This window comes from Microcaecilia unicolor, chromosome 1, assembly GCF_901765095.1.
Source record: "Microcaecilia unicolor chromosome 1, aMicUni1.1, whole genome shotgun sequence".
Lineage (NCBI taxonomy): Eukaryota > Metazoa > Chordata > Amphibia > Gymnophiona > Siphonopidae > Microcaecilia > Microcaecilia unicolor.
In genome coordinates, this window is record NC_044031.1 from 537,962,318 (window position 1) to 537,985,995 (window position 23,678).

The following is a 23,678-nucleotide window of genomic DNA, read 5'->3' on the forward strand; positions in this document are numbered from 1 at the left end:
TGCAACCTCCTGGAACATGTTTACTTTAGTCATCACATCCTCTCATCCTCAAATTATGCAACACTGTACAGTTTCCTACTGTTTTGGTAGCAATAAATGTCAATTAGAACTTTAAAAAATTCCATTACACTATGTACTGCTGCAGAGAATTGGGTCTGCTTCAAGATATCCAGTTGATGTTTCATCATTTGCCCTTAGAAAATGTCTTCCAAAATGGCGGAGAATTTGAGGGGTGTCGTACTGGAATTACTAGATAATCTATGTGGTACAGGATTTGAGACCTGGAATCCCTGGCTTCTATCCACCAACAACGTTTTGGCACACTATGCCGGATTCTATATATCGCACCTTAATTTCCGTGTGGAAATCTAAGCGTACGCTACAATGATACATGTAACTAAATTGATTAACTAGCTAATCAGTGCTGTTAATTGGATGTTAACAAGCAATTATCAGCACTAATTGGCATTAAGATTTACGTACATAACTCGCTAAGCGTGTTCTGTAACATGGTGTGTGTAAATTCTAAGTCAGTTGAAAAGGGGGCATGGCCATGGGAGGGGCATGGGCATTTCTAAATCTATGGGGTCCTTTTACAAAGACGCACTGAAAAATGGCTTGAAGTAGTGTACATGAGGGTTTGGGGTGTGCGCCAATCCATTTTTCAGCACGCCTGTAAAAAAAGCCTTTTATAAATTTTTTGCCAAAAATTGATGTGTGGTAAAATCAAAATTGCCACGCATCCATTTTGGGTCTGAGACCTTACTGACAGCCATTGACCTAGCAGTAAAAACTCACATGGTAACCGGGCGGTAATGACCTATGCACGTCAAATGCCACTTGGTGCATGTCCGAAAATAAAAAGTATTTTTCGGACGCGCGTATCGGACATGCACCAAAAATGAAATTACCACAAGAGCCATGTGGTAGTCATGCAGTAACTCCATTTTGGTGCACATTGGGTGCGCTTAGATGCTTACGCAGCTTGATAAAAGGGCCCAATGTGTGTTGTTATAGAATACACCCACTGTGCACCTAATTTAGGCATCTGGATTTACGCCAAGTACAACATGGCATAGATGGCCATAACCAAATTTGGCTGCATGGAGAGGCGCTCATCATAATTCTATATACCACACATAAATTTAAGCCTATTTTGTAAAATCAAGGCACTGAGATTACGCCTAGGCATATTTTTTTAATGCATTTAATTTTCAGGCGCCATATATAGAATCTAGCCTAATATGACTTGAGAGAGAGTCAATTAATCTTAAACTTAGCTTTTTTCATTGTGTTTTCCCCTCATTCCTACTAGGATGCAGATGGTTATGAACAAGTGCAATTGAATAACGGCTGCCTTCCTTCCTACTAATAACAGTAGTGACTTCACAGTCTGTCTGGATGTCTCACTGTATTTATGAAAGCACTTTTAAATAAACACTATAAGAAGGGTAGGATTTAATTTCTGGGGAAATGGTTTGGAATACAGTTCTGTCATGTCTTTTCTAGCGCCAGAGCAGCAGGGGGTGTTGTGCTCTATACACCTTGCAGCGAAGAGGGGTGAGCCTGGAACCCAGCAGAAAACAGCCACCCTGCTCCCAGCCCCTCGCTTACTGGCCTGCCCCTTCCACTTTTTTTTGTCTACAAATTAAGCCCTGAAGAAGAGTATCACACACAAAGGAATATTATGCCATACATACAGTATTAGATGTTATTCTCAGTTCATTAGGTTTCTCAAACAGATATTTCTTCAAGATCACGAGGCAGCATTATTGTAGAGTTCAGTGTAAGGTCTACTGGCAAAGGTCTTGGGTCATAACCCAAGCTCTGAAGCAGTGTAACTCTGTAACCATAGCCTAGTGGTTAAAGCACTGGGCTGACAACCAGGGAAGCCTTGTTCAAATCCTGCTGCTGCTGCTTCTTGTGATCTCAGGGGAGTCACTTAACCTTTCACTGTCTCAGGTACAAGCTTAAGATTTTAAACCTTCTGGGGACAGAGAAATACCTAGTAGACCTGAATATAACTCACCTTGAGCTGCCACTAAAAAGGGTATGGGCTAAATATAAATAAAGAAACCATAGTCACATCACTGCAACAACTTCTTTCAAACTCAGACGCTCCAGCTGTAAAAATGGTTTAAAGCAAGGAACCTTGCTGTAAAAACTGTGCAACTGTTACAGTGGCCTACAGATAAGTAGAGCCTGCCTGGATAGGTAATCTGTCCTAAATAAACGGAAATATTACATTCATCTCCTTATTTCACTGTGGGTGGAGCAAAATGTGCTGGTGTTCGCTGTCTTTTTCTTACACAAAATCTGTTACCTTTGACTATTGAAAAAGGAACAGAAAAGTTTTCAAAGAAATGTCACTGCTAAAATATCTACCGATTTCCCCTAACGTATTCCATGTCCATAAACAAAAACATATTTGATTAAGAGCACAATGCGGGCTAATGATCTTCTGTACAAGCACGGTTGGAATAATTCAATCATTTTTTTTACATATAAAAAATGCATTCTGACAGAATACAAATGTCATTGATTTGTTAAAAAAATTGGATTTATAGAAACAGCAGTGAAATAATTTCACAAAAATAAGACTTCAAATAGAAAAATCAGGACAACAGGCGAGTGAGGAGAGCAGATCCCCATTACAGAATATCTTTACGAACATATCATGTTGGGCGAATCAGTTGTCCTAACTCACCTCTCGTCTTTAAGAACGTGAGATGTATTTTACACACCGTGGGATAATCAAAAGGGAGCATTAGAACAGTCCAACCAAATATAAAAAAAATAAAGAAATCCCATTTATTTAAAGAAAACCAGCAAACAGCTTAGTACAGGCAAAACCTCCAGCAGACTGACAATTGATTTAAAATGTGACCTAGGAAGTCTTATTCACCACAGCAATAAAGCTACTTTTGACTGTCAATGCCCACTGCATATAAAGCCAGATAACATTCTAATTATATGATGCCATTTTATCTACAGGAGATTAAAATGCCAGAAACCAAGATGCACATCAAGCAAGAGGGCTTCCAGAACAGAGAATTGATTTTTTTTCTTTTTGTATAAATAAATAAAATAAAGCACTCGCATTAACAAAAGACTGCAGCGCTTCCAAATTATAGGCTGTTATTTTTAGTGGAAGTAGCTCAATATTCATATTGGAGCAGATGCGGCAGTTTAACAAAACAGCTCCCTCCAATCCTGCACAAATTGAAAAAAGGGAAAGTGATTACATTTTCTGTTATCACTTTCCTTTTCTGAATTGACACTCGTGGCCTGCTGAAAATTTACACATGGCTTTCATCTCCACAGCACCTGCTGATCAAACAGAAACCTAGCATTTTCCTGAAAAAAGCTACCAAGGCACGATCCGCTTCTCCTTATTATGTTTGAGGGCAGCAGCATTTCGCTTAAAGATAGAGATTGGTACATGCACGACCCATTCACTGGGTACAGTTTTAACATATCTGTTCATTAAACTTATTTTTCAAAACTGTGTTGAATTACTGGCGGGTGCTTTCCTTTTTGACTCTGATCATATTTTCATTTGCTTATATTTTTTCTCCCCCCAGGCTTTTGACTGATGCTTGGCTGGTTTCAGTCTCCACTGGGATAGCTTTCACAGGGTATTTTAAATAAGGAATCAACAGCATGGCTCACTCATTTTTTTTGTTTAAGATACAGATGAAAAAGGGGCACTTATAACAAAAAATCTGCAATGCTGCTTTGTATATCAGACCCAGAAGTTAATATACCTACTGTATCTGTATGCAATATGTAAACGCTTAAGATGGTATATCAAGAATCTAAAACGTAAACATAACACAAATGAAAGGACAATATCCTCTCAATTTTATAAATGGCGCTATGAGTTTTGCATGCAAATCTGGGCGCACGCAACTTAATTGAATAATGAGCCAATTAGCACCAATATATGGGCCTAACAAATAAATTTATCGGTGCTAAGTTGCATTAATTAACAATTACACAGGTAAATTTTCCGCATGGGTTCCAAAAGGGGGCTTGACGATGGGAGGGTCATGAGCAGATCAGGGATGTTCCTTTTATTTGTGGACATTGTTCTAGAAAAAAAGGGGATCTGTGCCTAATTTAGGTGTGGGGATTTCCGTTTAGGGCCCTGTTTACTAAGAGCACATTAGCGTTTTTAGCGCATGCTAATGATTTGCACACATTAAATGCTAAGTCACCCATAGGAACACAGGGGCAACTCTAGCGTTTAGCGTGCGTGGCTTAGTAAACAGAGCCCTAAAATTTCATTAATGTAAATGTTCGCGCCTAAATGTAGTCATGGCTGTCGGCACTAAGCGTTATTTTTTCAGGGCCGATTTTTAGGCACCATTTATAGAATTTAGTCCAATATGGTGAAGGCCATTGCGGCAAAATGTAAGCCACATTGAGCCTGCAAATAGGTGAGAAAATGTGGGATACAAATGCAGCAAATAAATAAATATTCTCCCCCAAACTGTGATAAATCCTTCAGTACATTAAGCTTATTTTATAGAAAACCACAAATACAATCCAGTACCTCATAAAATCCACATATTTGTTTCCTTAAGAGGGACATTTTCAATATGATATCTGAATCTGATTCTAGACTTTTTGGGGAAAAAGTCCAAAACTCCAGTAGCGAACATGACTATTTTCAAACCAGAAAGATGTCCAACATTTTGTTTCGAAAGTGACTATTTGCTGGATGTTTTTGTACTCAGTGCACCTATCTTTAAGGACCATTTTTTGGGGAAAAAAATCTAAGGTATGTACTGGTTCCTTCACATATTTGGAAAGGGTAGGGGTGGGAGGGAGTCAGTGGTCATCTGGTCATTTAGGGCACCTTTTTGTGACTTAGAGGCAGATGCACTAAACCTTAATGAGCCTTTAATGACCCCCAACAAGGAAATTTTGATCCGTTGCATGCATCAAAGGGCTTTTACCGAGGAAGCTAGCAGCTAACAAAACGGAATGCAGATGAGCAATTTGTGTACAAACCCCATTGAAACGAGATGCACTAACCTTTTCCGATTGCCTTTACGCAGGAAAAAGGCAGGAAATCTAACGGGAGGTCTGTACCTCTTGTTAGGACAGCTCTGTGCCAGGAAAAATCGTAAAGTGAAAAAACAAACAAACTGTGAGCCAATACCAGCGCATTAGCAGAGCTAAAAGCGCTGTGATTGGTCAAAAGGACGTAGCATTACATATGTCCAAAAGAGCTGTTTAAGCTTAAAGGAAACGTGTCATAAACCGCATCAATGTAGTGTTTGCGTATCCAGAGCATGTTTGAGCCTTACCCAACAAAAATCAAAAAAGAATCAGAAGGGGCGGGCCCAGGAGGAGAGAGACGCGCGACCGAAGCTGGGCGAAGGCAGGCATCAGCTTTTCTTCTTGCACGTGCAGAGCCTTCAGACAGAGGAGAGAGGTGCTGCACGGGCTCGGTAAGAGGGAGGGGGCCCGGTGGAGGGGGGGAAAGGCGGCGACGACCCCAAGAGGGGGTGGGGCACAGGGCGGAGGATGTCGTAGGCGGAGCTGAGGGAGACAGAGTAGTGAGGAAGGGAGGGGGGCCGGGGCTGCTAACGGTATGTTTTGCTTTTTAATTTATAATGCAGGGGAAGCGGGGGGGGGGGAATGGCGACCTCAGGCGGGGGGGGGGGGCAAGGACGGCCATACAGGGCGCTCCTGACGAGCGCCTTTGCCCCCTCCCGACCCTTTTTTTATTTTTGTTTTGATTTGGGAGCCATGTGCTTGTGTTTTGACTGTTTGTGGCATGCGCAGAGCAGCTAACATAACGCTTGGCTGCTCTGCGCATGATTTAGGGGCCGATTACCAACGTGTATTATGATTCTTTGATACACTGTACTTTTCAATACCGATCCGACCATGCGTGACTTGTGTTTTGGTGCATTCTTCGTTTTTTAAAAATGTGTAGGGACTTTAACGATTTAGATTTTTTTAACGTTTGCTTGATGCATCTGCCTTTTAGTCCTGATTGAAACAGGTCTAGGCCAAAACATCTAACTTTTAGCCTAGGTGTTTTTGCTATGGCTGAAAAACATCCACGTTTTGGGACTGCCCAAATCCCACCCGCAACACGCCCCCTTGTGATTCGCATGCACTACAGAGAAAAATATCTCAAACCTGAATTTTGAAATCATGATTTGGACGTTTTTCGGATAAAAACATCCAAATGCTACTTCATGCCATTTTCAGGTTTTTCTCTTTTGAAAATGAACCCCTAAATATACTACACAGGGCAGAAAATGACAGTTAATTTACAAGTGTGTTAACGTGGTTGCCACTTTAAATGCATTTTAATTTAGAGAAGGCGACAAATAGCACTGAAGTGTGATTTCCAGATGTACCTTGATTGTAACATGAAAACAAAGACAGATGAAACAAGCAGGCAGTGTAATATTATATTTTTTAAAGCAGCCTACCTCCGCTATTAGTGCTGCTGAACAGTGGGAGGGAATCTAGATGCAAGGTTTTTGAAAACAAAATACTTCAGCTTTGAAACCCCTTTTATTTGTCAAAGTTGACAGTATTATGCAAAGCTGTCCATACCGGGGCACATTTTCTTGCTGGGTTGGGTATTGGTGGGAAAAAGGCCTTTTCCCACCGATCTTTAATCTTCAGAGTTAAGACCAGCGCCAGAACTATAAATAGCACCAGTATCAGACCCAGCTCCTTTTAAAGAGTGCTGCTTAAGAATAAAATGCCCTTTCATTGTAAACATCTCTGGGGTTAATTCTTTTGCCTTGATGCACACTGGTGCCAATCTGCCTTACAATCAGGAGTCCCTGTGTCTGACAAGGTAAATAAACCCTAATTGGTGGCAATTTTCAAATGGCCCATGAAGTTTAAAATAGGGCTATGCATAGGGAAAAAGTCATTTTTTTTTATTTTTTCAGGTTTTTTATTCTCCGGGGGGGGGGGGGGGGGGGGGGGGGGGGGGGGGGGGGGGGGGGGGGGGGGGGGGGGGGGGGGGGGGGGGGGGGGGGGGGGGGGGGGGGGGGGGGGGGGGGGGGGGGGGGGGGGGGGGGGGGGGGGGGGGGGGGGGGGGGGGGGGGGGGGGGGGTGGGGGGGGGGGGGGGGGGGGGGGCTGTTTACTTTACACATTCATTTACTAAGACTTTTTTCATGCCCACCAGAACTTTCTAACACATGCAAATCAATTTTACTCACATTAAGGGACCCTTTACTAAGCAGTGATTAAAACGAAACAAAACATGTCTTACTACACACTTACACAGGTCTTTCCCATGCACTACAACTATTTTTACTGCAGCCGTAAAAACCTTGACTTTCTATTTTTTGCATTAATGGCCGGCATTAATGTTGCCATTAGTGCACGGCTGTTTTAAAAACTTACTGCGGGAACACTTACAGGATCTTATTTGTAGACAACAAGGACTTCGGCATTATCCGTGTGCTAACCAGGTGGCATGTGGTAATGTAGATTGGGCTAGCAGAGGTATGCCCACGCTCCACCCCTGACACACTCCCTAAAAAAAACGTAGCACTCGGTTAGCTTGCACACATTCGAAAACGACACGTAACACTGTAGTATATACCACAGTACTCAATTTTTTTGCAGGGTCCTTTTACTAAGGTACACTAACAGATTAATGGGGTCTATTACTAAAGCTTAGCTCGAGTTATCTGCAGCAGGGGTCCATAGGAATAAAATGGGCCTTGCTGTAATAACTTGAGCTAAGCTTTAATAAAAGACCCCCTTAGGTGCCATTAACAATTAGTGCTGTACAGTGCTGCGTAACCCTAGTAGCGCTTTAGAAATGTTAAGTAGTAGTAGTAGTGCATGCTAAATAAGATGCCCATAGGAATATAATAAATACATCAGCCACGTCTCATAGTACGGACTGAACCCTGATGCAGTAATATGCAAGCAAACAAACAAAGCAAACACTGGGCCTTCAGGATTGAGAAAAATGTAGTCCTTTATTTATGATGAAGACCCGACACGGGCCATATTTCGGCGTACCAACGCCTGCATCAGGGGTCAAAAAGCTCCTATAGGTCAGCTTTTGGACTAATGAACAAGGATGTAAAATAAACAATCTGGCGTTTTACAGACGAGTTGTTACCCTGATTCTTTATTTTACATCCTTGTTCACTAGTCCATAAGCTGACCTATAGGAGCTTTTGACCCCTGATGCAGGCGTTGTACGCCGAAATACGGCCCGTGTCGGGTCTTCATCATAAATAAAGGACTACATTTTTCTCAATCCTGAAGGCCCAGTGTTTGCTTTGTTTGTTTGCGTTGGTTGTTCTTGTATGCTGTATTCCCTCTCTTTTTGTGGCAGTTATATGCGAAATATTGACGCATGTTGGCGAGCGGTCCCAGGAGTACTAATCACATTAAGTACGCTGTACTATTGATAAAAGGGAGATGATTTTTATACAAAATCAACATATTGAAAAAGGATAAATCAAAACATAGAAAAAATATGGAGTACTGATAAAAAGAGTTCTTGTTGATTCATTAAAGTAATTAATGACCGATAAAGAAGCAAGTGAGTCAAGAACTGACTAGCTCTTGTGAAACGAGTTGCTACTGACTGAGGTCTTACCAACAAAGCAGTTTGAATGCTGACTGTGGTACTGAGGTGTGTTAAAAAGGATAACTAGCGCTGGGTGAGTTATAGTATATTGAGAAAGGAATAAAGGAGTCCTTTTACTAAGTGCGCTGAAAAAATGGCCTGTGGTAGTGTAGGCGCGTATTTGGGCGCAAGCAGAATCATTTTTTAGCACACTTGTAACAAAAAAAAATGTCCTTTTTAAATTTTGACAAAATGGACGTGTGGCAAAATGAAAATTGGCATGCATCCATTTTGGGTCTGAGACCTACCGCCAGTCATTGACTTAGCTGTAAAGACTCACATGGTAACTGGGCGGTAGTGGTCTGTGCGCACCCAAATGCTGATTACCACCCGCATGCCAGAAAATAAAATATTTTGAACAGGCGTATCGGACGCGTGCCAAAAATGAAATTACTGCATGGGCCATGCGGTAGCCGGGCGGTAACTCAGAATTGGCATGGGGTTGGGCACGCATAGATGCTTATGTGGCTTAGTAAAAGGGCTCCATAATGATCACCTAATCATTAGCGCACCTTATAAAAGGACTCATAGGTTTGCAGCATTACAGTTTAGTAAAAAGAGCCTCTAAATATTTTTAAGATGCACTGCGGAACTGAATGTGTGCAATGAATGCTCGGCATTATGGCAAATGTTGGAAGTACTTTCAGAAACATTTCAAAGGCGAGCAATGCAATGCAGGCCATTTACACTGCCTTTGCATCTGCCCCTTGAGTACTTTGGATCTGCTCTCAGTCAGGTAGTGGAGAGGAGACAGACACAAAACAGCACACACACATGCAGAAACCGAAAATGTACATGTTTTCTCACCCCTCCTCCATCACCTAAACACACCCACAGGAATCCGTTGAATGCAGCTAATAGAGGCGGATGCTCCAAAATAGCGTAGGAACAACACAGAAGAACAACTCTGTGCTGCTCAATGCTAATGAGATGCAAATATAGGCATGCTCATACCATTGGTCATTAGGGAGTTGGCAGGAGGATGGTTCATTAAGCACAGCTGTTGAGCGCATGCCAGAACGCCACAGTGTAAGGGAAGAAAGAGGAGGAAGATATGTCGGTTGCCAGGCTAATTTTTTTTAAGGCAGAGGCTCCCACACACTTGCCGGGTCTCAGGTACTCTTGCTACGTAGAGGAAAGGGTTTCAAAGCACTGACTGCCGGGGAGTTTTCATTGTTCCGCTGGGCTGATCACTTTCAGTATTATTTATTTATTTCCATTGCTCTTTGGTGTGACAAAAAAAGGTGTGGGGGGGGGAGGTGAGAAAGAAAAATAAACGGTAGCTGAGAAGCTGCTGTGCCCAGGGACTTTTACAGTCAAACCTTGTTGTGCCCAGGAATGTTATAGCCAATCCTTGTCTCAAAAAAGCCACCACATAAATCATTCCATCCAGATTTCCTTGCTTATACCTCAGCTTTCTTTGCAAGGAATCCTCTCTTCCAGCACCCTAACGCCAGCTGGCGTTAGTCTGTCGGCAGTGAGGGCGCCCTTGTTAAGGGTGCTGTTCTTTGAGCATTGGGGCGAATCGCAAATGGCCTAATTTAAATGTGATTTGCATGCTATTTGCGCTAGCCTTTGACACACTCGTTCCCACACTAGAACCCTCCGAGCATTCAGCGCTAGCAAATATGGACACTAGTCCGTGGTAATGGCCTCTAGCGACCGCTTTTGCTTCTGAGCATCGGGGCCATAGTTCAGAAAGCTAGTCAAATCCAAAATTCCAACGGCTATTAGCTGTGCTGGGGGAGGAGCAATTTTCAATCAGGGCCATTTCACCTGGGTAAATTCCCTTGTAAACTATTCATTCAGATTACATAGGATGACGCGTAGCAAATCATGAAATCCCCACTTTATGATACAAATGTATTTATGCAATAGATTTCATTCTAGTCTTTTCACAAGGTCATAACCATGAAATGTACTTCTGTTCCAATATCAATAAATGAAAAAGGGGGCTCTTTTCCTCCTCTTCAAAGTGCAAAGTAACATTAAAGATGTTTGCAAGACCTGCTATGCGTCATTTATAGAGCTCCAACTTACCCAAAATCATTCTGGGGTCCTTTACTAAGGTGAGCTGAAAAAAATGGGCTTGCGGTAGTGTAGGCGCGGGTGTTGGGCCCTCACTGATCCATTTTTAGCGCGCCTGTAAAAAGAGCCTTGTATTTTTGGTCGAAAATGGACGTGCGGCAAAATCAAAATTGCTCTGTGTCCATTGGGGGTCCTGCCACCTTACCACCAGCCATTGACCTAGCGGTAAAAATCTCACACGGTAACCGGGTGGTAATGACCTACATGTGCCACTTGGCACATGTCCGATACGCACATCCAAAATTATTTTTTGGCCACGCATATTGGGCAAGCACCAAAATGAAATTACCGCAAGAGCCACGCAGTAGCCAGGTGCAAACGCAATTTTGGCACATGTTGGGCATGCATAGATGCTTACACTGCTTACTAAAAGGGCCCCCCTGTTTCCCTCCCCCCATTACTATTCTGCTACAGTGTAAAGTAAGGAAAGGCAGAGATGGCATACAGTAATATAATGTGCCACCTGGGCCAACTGGACTGTGATTTTCAGTGTTTCATCAAGCTCACTGAGGCAATCACAAACCTGAAATGTCAATAGATTCATTCAATGGAAGCAAAATAATGGGGCTGTATTGTCTTGCCCTATTGATCGTGTGCTGTCAGGGAGGATACATAACCCCAGCTTTAAACAAATTTTAATTAGGCTTTTAGTAACCAGATCATATCTGTATTGGCACACATGTACAGTGCAAACAGTTTACTCCTGGCTTAACAATGCTAAAAAGGTAAGACCAGAGCATATCTTTTTATGTTAGGCAAGTCTATTTGTGTCATCAGCTTTAAAATTGAAAACCACTGCCATGATAGCAACAGATTTGATTTTACAGGCGTACCCTCATTAAATGTACTTTACAGAAAAAAAAAATAAAACAGCTACTGAGTTAAGAAAACAAACACCTAAAAAAAAAAATCTGTTCTATCGAACATTTCAGATCACTCCATAAATTAATGTCTTTTCAAATCAGGGAAGTGTCTTTCGGATGAAGACACTTACATATGCCAAAAAAGCATTGTGTTTTAGCAGGGGGGGAAAAAAAAATCAAAACCACAAATGTTATTTCAGTCTCTTGGTGTTCCTCAGCTCCAGCACAGCCGAATTATCAGTGCGTACAGAAACTGCTCTCTTCCTGCGAGAAAGGCTTCCTTCCACCCTGTGTGCATGTGAGGCGAAGAAGATAAACCATTTAGCTTTTGCAGGAATCAAATCAGAAGCCTCTCCCTGAACACAGCCTATTTTCTCCCCATTCTCACCTAATAAAAACAGCTAATCAAGTCGTTATGATGCTTATTTTCTTCCCTAATCTAATGGTTTTTTTCAAGTCCTGTCCATAAATAAGCCATTGTTCCTTTTATTATCGCCTTTCCCTAAGCCAGACAGGCAAAGTGAAGCTAGCAGAGATAAGGGCCGAGGTAATCTCACCTTTCCAAGTCCTGATTGAATAGCTAAGGTGATGGCAGATAGAGTCAAGGCCAGGAGTGATGCCTAACTCTCAACAAAAGGCTGAGATTTCCCCTCCCCCCCTCTCTTTCAGAGTGGTTTTTTTTTTTTTTTCTCCTGCTTCTTTCTTGCTTTTTCAGGGCTAATCATGTATGCAAATACTCTAACTGGTGAGACGAGTGGGTAGATAGCAGCTCACAGCTTCACTTGGGTGCTGGCAACTTCTGAATGTTTTATGGGGGGGGGGGGGAGAAAAGTCCTCTCTGGCACTAGAGATTACCTTCTGGCGGCTAAGCAGCTCTTTGTATTCTTTCAAGCCCCAATTCAGCTTATCTGAAGGCAAAAGCTTGTCTCTGGATGGCAATGGAGAGGGGAGGGGCGCAATGTGCCGCCGGGTGATTACAGTATCAGCCAGGCCCAGATGTCTTTCCGGGGAAGGGAGGGGGGGGGGGGGGGGGAGAGAGAGCTTCTTAGCAGCTGATTCTCTGAAGTAAAATCTGGAGGTAGGATACAGAGAATCGACTGAAACACCTGCCGAGAGAGACTGAGGCGTGGTCATTCATCCATTCTGTCTCCTGTCTTGGAACCACTTGGTCCAAGGTGTACACCTAGATAACGTGAGCTATCACACCGTTCAGCAGACTTGACACCTAGAGGGGGGGGGGGGGGGGGGGGATGGGCTTGGATAGCTTCTAGTGACTTCGGGAGAGAACTGTTGCCCAAACACAGGCAGGAGTCTCAATAAGGCCATATTTTCCAGAGCAAGGAAAAGAGTAGATGAGGCACACCTGTCTCCAGCATAGGGGCCGATGCTGAAGCTAGCGAGCAGATTTGACCACAGAATTAAAATCGCATGGTGCAGTAAGCGAATGAATGCTAATTTCCTGAGTGCAAAACCTCAGACACTATGCTTATACAAAGTTCTGCAGTGAGGGTGGCTCACTGTTCAGTGTCCAAACAAAGCAAAAGTGCCAGCAAAAAAAAAAAATCTGCACCTGTTTTCAGTACATAAATATTAGCCTCCCCAAAATTTCTGGTAATTACAATTTTTGCTACACTGATTTGATTCACAGAACAGCCAGCAGATGTGCACATCATATGAGCTGTTACCTCCTGTCTTTTAAAAGTGCAGGTACGTGTTCTGGTCACAAAAAAACAAAACAAAACAAAAAAACTGTTATTAAACCCCTGAACTGGCAGTAAGCCCTCTCAACCAACACTTCTATGCCACCCTGACCTGGTGAAAATGTATTGCATTGTGCACATGTTAAAAGCCACTGTTTCCTTATGTGCATTGCAGATGATAATGTCCTCATTACCATGCATTGTAATGCAGTGTGCACCCATTGTCTACTGCCTGAGTTAACTCCTGGAGCTCAACCCGTCTGCATTGTGCAGCCAATAACGAGTGCATACACCTGCAGCTGCTGTACGTTTTGACTCACGGTATATTTCTGCATCAGCCCCATAGTCTCATCACCCAAATGTTCAAAAAGTACTACATTTTAGGGGTGATTGAAACACAAATCAAAATCTCCCATCTCTACATCTCATACACAGTAGGGCAAAAATTCAATGATGAGTAATGAATAACTAGACTGTCTGGACTCTGGAAAGGCTCAAGGGGGGTCGATGCAGAAAGGAGAGCAAGTGGTTTCTACAGTGAGTGTAGCTCTACTCCATGCAAATAGCTGATGGTATGCAAATTTTATACACAGAAAACGTGCAGGTAAAGGGGGAGGGAGAATGCCAGACACATGTGTAATCATGGCTTTTGTGCACATGCCCGATCAAAATGTAAAGTATCAGCATACATCTGTGTCTGTCCTGCACTATCAGCCTAGCAAAAATTGTTCACATATAACATTTTTGTGAGGCTCATATTTAGGTGCAGAAAAATCAGGCACTGATGAGCGTGTTCACTTTCAGTTTTGTTCAGACACACGCACATGTCTGTTACCTCCTGCCTGCCTTTGAACCTTGTAGGAGCTTCTGTCTGATTACAAGAGGAGACAAAACTGGCAGTTCAAACTCAAAAACTGGCATGAAATCATCTCCGCGAACCCTTGTATGATGCCCTGGACCCGGCGAAAAAAAATTCTTTCTGTAACTGCGCATCAAAAGCTCCTGTTTATCTTTCTGCATTGTTGCAGAATACTCAGTGGCCTTGTGAGCGTTCGTTTTGATGCAATGTGCAGCCATGTATTCCACTGGAGTTAACACCTGTGCTCAATCCCTCTCTGCATTGCTGGGCATGTATAACCCGCATTTAACCCCCAGTAGCTACCTGGTTAGGCCTGCTTTCTGCCAGGGAGTGCTTGGGTGCAAGCTAGATGTCATCTGAAGAATTTATCTGGTTAATAATGAAACAAGATCACATTTTGCAATAATTTTTACATCTATCTGGCAATAGGAATGAGAGCTGGTCTTGAGAGCCAGGTTAATCCCTGGAGGGGCAAGTCACTTCTGAGGTAGGCTTGCTCTAGGGGATTCTGCGGCCTTCCAGAAGCTAGGGGAGGGGGAAAGGGTGAGGGAGAGGGAGGGGGAGGGGGAGTGGAAGGGGGAGGGGAGGGGAAGAGGGACCAAAACCAAGCTTCTCATTTTTCCCCCCAAACCCACCTCCCCCCTCCCCCCTTTTCTATTTCTGTTGATGGCTCTCTCATTCTCCCTGTCTCCTCAGCTCGAAACCTTCGGGTCATCTTTGACTCTTCTCTCTCCTTCTCTGCTCATATCCAGCAGATTACCAAGACCTGTCTTTTCTTTCTTTACAACATCCGTAAAATCCGCCCCTTTCTTTCCGAGCACTCTACCAAAACCCTCATCCACACCCTTGTCACCTCTCGTTTAGACTACTGCAATCTGCTTCTTGCTGGCCTCCCACTTAGTCACACCTCTCCCCTCTCCAATCGGTTCAAAACTCTGCTGCCCGTCTCGTCTTCCGCCAGGGTCGCTTTACTCATACTACCCCTCTCCTCAAGTCGCTTCACTGGCTCCCTATCCGTTTTCGCATCCTGTTCAAACTTCTTCGACCAACCTATAAATGTACTCACTCTGCTGCTCCCCAGTATCTCTCCACACTTGTCCTTCCCTACACCCCTTCCGTGCACTCCGCTCCATGGATAAATCCTTCTATCTGTTCCCTTCTCCACTACTGCCAACTCCAGACTTCGCGCCTTCTGTCTCGCTGCACCCTACGCCTGGAATAAACTTCCTGAGCCCCTACGTCTTGCCCATCCTTGGCCACCTTTAAATCTAGACTGAAAGCCCACCTCTTTAACATTGCTTTTGACTCGTAACCACTCGCCTCCATCTACCCTCCTCTCCTCCTTCCTGTACACATTAATTGATTTGATTTGCTTACTTTATTTTTTGTCTATTAGATTGTAAGCTTTTGAGCAGGGACTGTCTTTCTTCTATGTTTGGTGCAGTGCTGTGTACGCCTTGTAGCGCTATAGAAATGCTAAATAGTAGTAGTAGTAGTAGTAGGGAGAGCAGGGTGGGTGAGCCACATCGCCTTTTTCAATTTAAAGGCAAACCCCACTCAATTCGTGAGATTTAATTGCCCCCTCCAAAGGGTAGTGGGTGGGCTTTGCACTGAGTTACTTATTGGAGCCCTTCAGAGTAGCAGGTCCTTTTCTCCCTTCTTCTAGGAGGTGGCTTACCTACCCTCCCACCCTCATTTACATTTTCTTGTTCTTCTGGGGCAGCTGATGTTCTGTCATTGCAGTTTCTTTTCTGTGTCACAGCTCGCTGTTACCCGAGCTACAGCGTACTGTCTCAGAAGGGATGAGCCAGGAGCTGCGAGTAATACTGTGAGCGCAAGTTTCTAAGTGGGTCAGGTGACCTGGATGTTAATTTTGCATGGAGTCCCATGTTATCTTTTTAGCCCTAGCTGTTAAGGCGGGGCAGTAATTGAGAGCCACTTAGCTGCCATGGCTAGCAGTGGGGGTGGGGGTGGTGATATTATCTTTATTTTTGGCTCCAGTAAAACACTGTTGCATATAAATGATGAAACATTAAAAAGGGAGCTGCGGCCTAATTGTAATACCAATCTGTCATAATGTTGGTTGGGGTTTTTTTTATTATAAATTAGTGGGGGGGGGGGGGATGGTTACCAGCATAGGGGAGGTAGGTTAATATTTATTTCATATAGATGATTGAAGAAACACAGGCCACAACTACAATGGCATCACCTTTTGAAGCCACTTTAAATAGGACTTCCTAAACCTATGCTGGGGACCTCATAGACAGTCTGGTTTTCAGGATATCTGCGATATGCACCAGATTAAAATGCATGCCCTAGAGACTCAGTATATGCAAACTGATCTCATGCATATTCATCATGGCTATCCTGAAAATCCAACTAGCTTACTAGAGTCTTTACAAGGTAACCTTTGCTTGACACTAGGAGGAAAATTATTGTTGAAATAACTCTCCCAGCAAGCAAAATGATATGAAAGGTGGGTACCTGAAAACATCTAAGCCATTAGTTACTTTTCACTTATTGCCGTCAAATATATATATTTAAAAATACAGTAGGAAGAGGCTTTTCCATTATAAAGTGTAGTTAACACCTGAGAAGGCCAACTGCCTCCCCAGCACTCATGGAAAATGTAGCGGTTTTCACCAGAAAGGCAATACAATGAGGGTGACACAACCAAACTGAAAAGCATAACGTGGATAAAGGAAGAGGCTGTGTGGGAAAATCTGGTCACTGCACTGAATCGAGATAAAAAAAGGAGCCTGACCGATTTACCACTGAGGTAATAACAAAACGTCTCCATATCCATGAGACAAAAGTAGTATCAATTTATTGTTTGAAACTGTCTCTATACATATATGCAGATTATCTGAATCTATCTTTCCAGTACTGATGCCTCACAACAAAAGATTATTTGTTCGTTTCTTAACACTCTCTCTCCTACCACTAGATTTTCTCTTTCACAGCAATCAGTGGTCCCCCAAAATGAAAGGCAAAAATTTGCTGAGAATGTCAGCATAACTCATATCAAACTATGATGATCTTTAATGCTTAAAGGTGGCATTGGCCATTTTCACTTTTGCAAAAACCGAAGCCATATACCCCGGACAAACTTCCGGGCACATATTTGAAAGAACTTTGCCCTGAAACAAGACTTCCCGAGCCTGCTCCGAAAAAAAAAAAATCTCTACAATTTGAAACAAGGCTGGATTTCCTTAAGACATGTTAACAGGTCATTGCCTTAGTCTAAACGTAGGGAATGTGACATTAAGTTAAAATATTTCAGCCAGCTGTTCACTAACACGGTTAAAGCTGCGGAAATCTATACAGAAAATTAGGCAAAGCTGCCTGTGACGGGGGATCTAGTATATTGTTATAAATCACAACTTAAGAGAGATTACAGTAGAAAATGTTCGACCACACCACGATTGTATGACAGGCACTGTGCTCCGTTACGCTACAGCTGGCTGGAAACCCTGATTTCAGCTCTCTCTTAAATGCCTGGGTTATCATACTAGAGAGTAAGGGATCCATCTGCTCCCAGGCAGAGAAGTTCAGACGTCAAGGAAGACGTTTTTCTTGCACCGAACATGCGAATTTTAGTGTGCTATGAGGCGAGAATCCAACATAAGACCATTAAGGCATGATAGTTCATCGCTAAGCTTGGCATTATTTCATTTGTAATTGTCTTAATTATGTGCATAATGATTATAAACAGATGTTGTAAAAATCCTTGTGACCTTTGTTGTGCATGGTGAACTTCGTACTGGGTTTTGGGCACAGAGATCAGAAAACATGGTTTTTATTTATTTATTTCTTTTTTTCTCTTCAAGAAATGGAATCATCTCATGTTAACTCACGTCAAGGGCCACTGACTATTCCACAAGGGAGGGAAAAAAAATCAAAGAAATGCCAGTGGAATCGCTAAAGAAAAGTTGATCTTGTGAACAAGCCCAGAGTTTATTGGCTAGACGGGAGGAGGAGGGGAAGCAATGTCGTGGGAAATGTTTTGGAGAATCACACGATAGGCACCTTTCAAAGTGCAGCAGGGTTTCTGCATCCACAGTACTCCCAGCCCCTATCGGTCCATTCAATCCCCTCTCCAGCCAACCCCACCTATCTCTGTACATAACACACGGTTTGCAATCAACCCATTCAGTAGCAAAATAAATCATCTCGGATTTCATTTCTGTGGCCCTCATCTATAATTAGCCTGGACAGACAGGTGCAAACTCATCTCTCCTACAGATGGCTACTGGAAATGGTGCAAAGTAGCTCCTTCTGTCTAAACAGACAGCTAAACCGTGCTGCATTTATCACTTACAATTACCTCCATTAAACTGAACTAATGTTTGCTTTAATTAAATGTCCACTGTTCTTTAAACATTATCTGGGAACTTCTATACCTGTGGGGTGTGTGTGTGTATGTGTGTGTGGAGGGGGCGGGGTGTAGGGCTGTATTTAACTATCTATACATGTTTGTGTGTGTGTGTGTCTCTCTCTCTCTCTCTCTCTCTCTCTCTCTCTCTCTCTCAAAAAGTTAGCAAATGCACAGTGATAAACCACAAGAAGCAGCAGGGGAAAGATGGTACAATATATAATAAAAAAAGGCTCTAGTATTTGTTCGTTTAAATTTATGACCCCTGTCTATAAGTACATCGTAGTTACAATACGCTGAAACGTTCCAGTCTTTTTTTCTCCTGTAGTAAATCTTGGACGGTTTTCATTCTACGAATGAAATCCCGCTGTATGACAAAAGCAGAGACCTCAGCGTGTACCTTTCAGAAACTGGGAACTTTGTGATCACAGCAGGCGCCATAATTTAATCCTAAATAATTTAACCAAGTAGGAACTGCGAGGCGGAAGGGAGGCACATAGCTAAGCAAATATTTCCAAGATTCACGTCTAGAGTCTAACCACAGAAACCGAGGAATTAACTGTGTGCTTTTTTAACCAAACCGTGAGAAATAACCTTTATAAAACAGCAAGTTCGCCTTTTATATTTCAGCTGATAAGGCATCTTTGATCGTGACACATGACAAGTTCCCACAGAGCAAAGAAAAAAGCTTTTTTTAATTAAAATTGGAAGCACCGAATAATCCATTAATGTCTCCCTTTTTCAATTACCTAAAGATTTAATAGTAATTGGCTTCGGCAAATGGATTTGAAAGATAAAATTGACAATTGCGGTCCCCTCCCCCCCCCCCCCCCCCCCCGGTTTTTCCTTTAAAATGCAAACTTTTTTTTTTCCAGTACTCTTTGCTCTGAAGTGTTTAGAGCCTGAATGAAACTAGCTTGCATTGAATGCCTGTCAGCTGAAGTTTGTTGCAGGCAACGTGAAACTAGACATGACAGCTGAGTAGCCCCCCCCCCACCCCCCGGACTGGGAGCACCTCAGGTGGGCTACTGTATCTCCAGCTTCACCCACACAAACTCCCCCCCACCCCCAGCAATATTCTTAACTTCTGTCTCTTCTGCAGCCAGTCAACAAATAAAACCGTGCTGAAACAACTGGTTTTGGTATTAATTAGAAGAAGAAATGGGGGAAAAGGATATAGGGAAATGCAGGCATTGCAAACGATGGCTTTCAGCCTACACTCAAAGTCTACAGTCTGCATTCCGGTTGAAACACTGCCTGCTTATATTACAATGAAGTAGTATTATGCACTGCAAGACCAAATCATACACGTTTGATAATTGCTACTTTGGGATATTTCACTGTTCTTATTAATCTTTAGTGGGTTAAATGTTGCTTTGCACATGCATTGTTCTGTGAGCTTGGCACGGAAACCCGGGTAATAATCAGATATTTGCTCACAGTAAACAAGTTATTTAGCTATTCATCGGATTACATACTGAGAGACAAGCAGCCTGTGCCAAAGGAAAAATTAAGTGGCATGTAACAGACCTAGAATACCACTGTATGTAATCGCATTTGTGATCTGTAAGCCAAACACTGAACCCTCCAAATTTTTTTTTACTAAGTATTCAAGCGTTTCTTAATGATTCATTGATTTTTCAAAACACTTAACAGCAGCTATATAGATTAAAAATAACCCCCCCCCCCCCTAACCAACTAGGCCAGCTAACGCATGCATGAACGAGCCAATGTGCTCCGGACTTTTCTCAGCCTTCACCCTGGCTTTAGGAAGTTGCTTTGTCAAACTGGATTTCCTAAGGAAATCTGACTGAATTGCAAGGAAACCGTGGATGGGATGCCGAGACCCCCCTAAGGAAAAGGTAGGACAGGGGCTCCAGTAAGCGCTATCTTCACCTTATCACTGATACAAGGTCAGGCCAGATGTAAATGGAAAGCCACCTTGGCGACAGGATTAAATACTGCAAACCTCAGAACAAATGCATCGCTTTTTTTTTTTTTTTAAAAGCTAAATGTAGCAAATACGAGAGAAAGGGAACCTCCTTAATTCAAGGTCCTTTTTTTTGTTTGTTTAAGTTTCCTTTGTCATGGAATTGGAAGAAAATATACACAACGTCTAACAAAATAAGCTTGTCCTCTCTCAGTTAAATCAAGCCCCTCTGTTTAGAGGCCCTGATTCACAAACCTCGAACTGAGCAGTGACAGACAGAACTGGAAGGAACTTTTCCTCTGCCCTATCACTTAAAAAAAAAAAGCACATCTAACCAACAGGAATAAAAATGAGGCAAACTGTCACCAATAGACTAAATACTGTTTGTGGGGAGGGGGGGGGGGGGGGGTTCAAACATTGTGAGAGATTCTAGGGTTTGATGAAAGTCTCAGAAGGAAAAGAAAAATACCCAGTAGAAAGCTAGATCACTTCACGATGAGTTTCCAAGAATTGAAAGGGATCATAAAATGCTTCAGGGTAATCGAACTGGGTAGAATAACATTATTGGCATGTGACCTTTATACCCGAGCTTGCCATTTTAACCCTTTACAGTCTGTGTTTTGCCCCCCCCCCCCCCCCCCCAGCCTCACAAGCCTGTTTAGTAAGGGGGGAATGGAAAGGCAATACCCCTCCCCCACGCACACTTCATTTCTGGAAAGCAGCGACCCCCGAAGCCCTCCTCCATCTCCCACTGATCGGAGAGTTTGCAGCCACACAAAAAAAAAGAGGAAGAAAAACAACAACAGTTAAGACGGTACTCACACTGAAAGGGGCTTGAGATCCCCACCATTCGCCACGGGCTCCGAGGTGCCAAAATACAAGTTCCTGGTCCTCGGCGCGGCAGAATCCAACCCAAAGTGCCAGAGCCAGAAAGCCAGATCACCCTGCAGCTTCCTCTCCTACAGCCAGTCCAGCCGATCCGCGCCCGGAAAGTGCCAAATAGGTGAGTCTCTCCCCCTTGGATGGGGGAAAAGCAGCTTCAGATCGGAGCTCAGCCCCGAGCAGGAAGGTCCTTGGGGTGCCAGGAGCCCGAGCTGTCACTGGTGGCCGGGCGACAGGGCTGCGAGACTTGCTTTGGAAAGCCGGCGGAGGTCTGTCATGGAGAAGCCAAATGAGGCTTTCTCCTGGAAGTGCTGCACGATTTCCCCTTCTCAGAGGCTCCGATCGCTCCCTCCCCTCCTCCTCCTCCTCCTCCCTGTGCTCAGAGCCACCTCTCTCAAAAGTCAAACAGCAGCGCACTGCAAGCAGACGGCGGGACTGGGCTACCCAGGTGCAGGGTGGGAGGGCTTAGAGCAGTGGGAGGTGATGGAGGTAGCAGACATCTGTGTCGTGAGAAAGTCACAGGGGGTCAAGTAGATGTTAAACAATAGGCAAAGCACAGTCCCTCCTGGTCGGTTTGCCTGCTCCTTTTATTATTATTATTATTATGATTATTTTCTTTTCTTTTTTTTTCACTCCCTATTCCACTGCTTGCACATGGACCTTGCTTCCTAACCTTCCCTAGGCTGTCTGCTTAGGGAGTCCAGACTGTGTCCTGCAGTAAACCCAAGACAAACACTTTCCCTGGCCATCTGGAGAGCTCCTCACTTCCCCTGCCTGTATCTTCACTGTCTAAAGAGACAGCAGTGCTGGAAATCAAGCCTCTCTCGGTTCTGCTCTCTAATCCCCTTCTGTTAACTGATGCTCAGTCTGACTTTCTATTTGTTTTTGCATTAGATAATGACCTCAGCCAAAACAATTTGCCATTTCTAGTCCTCTGCCCTCTTTCTGTGTTTTTTTTTTTTAAATTTAACTTAAAGTACAGTTCTAAGAGGGGCTTTCTTTGTTTAATGACATATTGTATGTAGGTTTCATTTTCGTGAAAGGGGTATACCAGAGACAGCAACACACACACACTGTTTAGAGAAGGGATTCTGGGCAAGGGCAGCAGTTCAAAAAGTCTTAGGGTTGGTAATCACATCCTTTGGGGCTGGCAGATGTGTAAACCAATTCCTTACAAGTCTCATTTTTTTTCTATAAACATACACTTGCCACAACTGAAACCCAAACATCTCCCTTCGCTGATGGTCCCCAGCTGTCCCGAGGACAGGTTATGCTTCTCAAAAACTGCATATAAAACATCTCCAGACTTGTTAATTTCACATTTTCTCCCTATGGAATATCTCATTGGTTAATAGAGCAACAAGTTCTGGGAAATTGTTCTTTCAAACAACAACACCAGCATGATTAGGAGGCCCAAGAGCTGGTCTCGAAGGGCCCAGTACCGTTCGAGTCAGCTCTGGGGCATGTCGGGAGCTAGCATGGGCTGTGCTGAGGAGCTCCTAGGCGGGGATTGGGCAGGTTGAAAGAGTGGTAGGACAGGCTGCCTATTGGTTAAAGAAGGAGGGAGGGGGCGGGGCTGGGCAAGGAGATAAAGGAGGGGACGCCGTCGAACATCAGAGGGTCGGCGATCCTCGGAGGAGGTTTGCGGAACGAAGGTGTTGCAGGTGTTACGTCTGTGCTCACCTCGCCCTCTGGTGGCCAGAACCGGTGGCTGCTGTGGACCGTCACCCGTTCCAGATTTCAGCCTAGTCCGGTCCGGATCTTACGGGCTGCCAGACTTGCTTGCTCAGATTGAACCTACACAGCACCTGTAGTTTCCTGGTGATGGTTGCAGCTGAGCTCCAGGTGCTGCTGGGTTTATTAGCCATTCTGAAACCTGACTGCTTTGCCTTTGCATTGCGTCTTAGGCCCTGGTCGTGGGTGCTTGTGCACTTCTGCCTGAGAGACTTTGTCTGGACCTGTTTCTGTGTTTGCTGGTTTCCTGCCTTTTGAACCTTTGCCTAGACCTGGACTTTGTTTTGCTTGCAGCCTGCCTTTTGAACCTTTGCCTGGACCTGGACTTTGTTTTTGCTTAAAGCCTGCCTTTTGAACCTTTGCCTGGACCTGGACTTTGTTTTGCTTGCCGCCTGCCTTTTGAACCTTTGCCTGGACCTGTCTTCTGCTTGCTGGCTGACCGCCAGAGACATAGCCTGGACTTGCCGGTACGCCTGTTCTGCCTTGCTTCTGGTGTGGGGTGGTTTTGCCTGCCACTGCTGCTCCTCGGCAGTAGCCCAAGGGCTCACAAACCCAGTTCTTGTTTAATGTACGTGACAGCAGGCAGCATGGTGGACGGAGCA

At 43.8% G+C, this 23,678-nt stretch overlaps 1 protein-coding gene across 2 annotated transcripts in view; it reads right to left on the minus strand.

Annotated features, from left to right (window-relative positions):
* RUNX1T1 (RUNX1 partner transcriptional co-repressor 1) overlaps window positions 1-21,672 on the minus strand; it is a 423,772-nt gene extending 402,100 nt beyond the window's left edge. For both annotated transcript variants that reach the window (XM_030216468.1, XM_030216459.1), the window contains exon 1: window positions 21,283-21,672. In XM_030216468.1, coding sequence (XP_030072328.1) covers window positions 21,283-21,310 — 28 coding nt within the window. In that variant the 5' untranslated portion in view covers window positions 21,311-21,672. The remainder of the gene's footprint in view (window positions 1-21,282) is intronic.
* Between the last annotated feature and the right edge of the window lie 2,006 nt (window positions 21,673-23,678).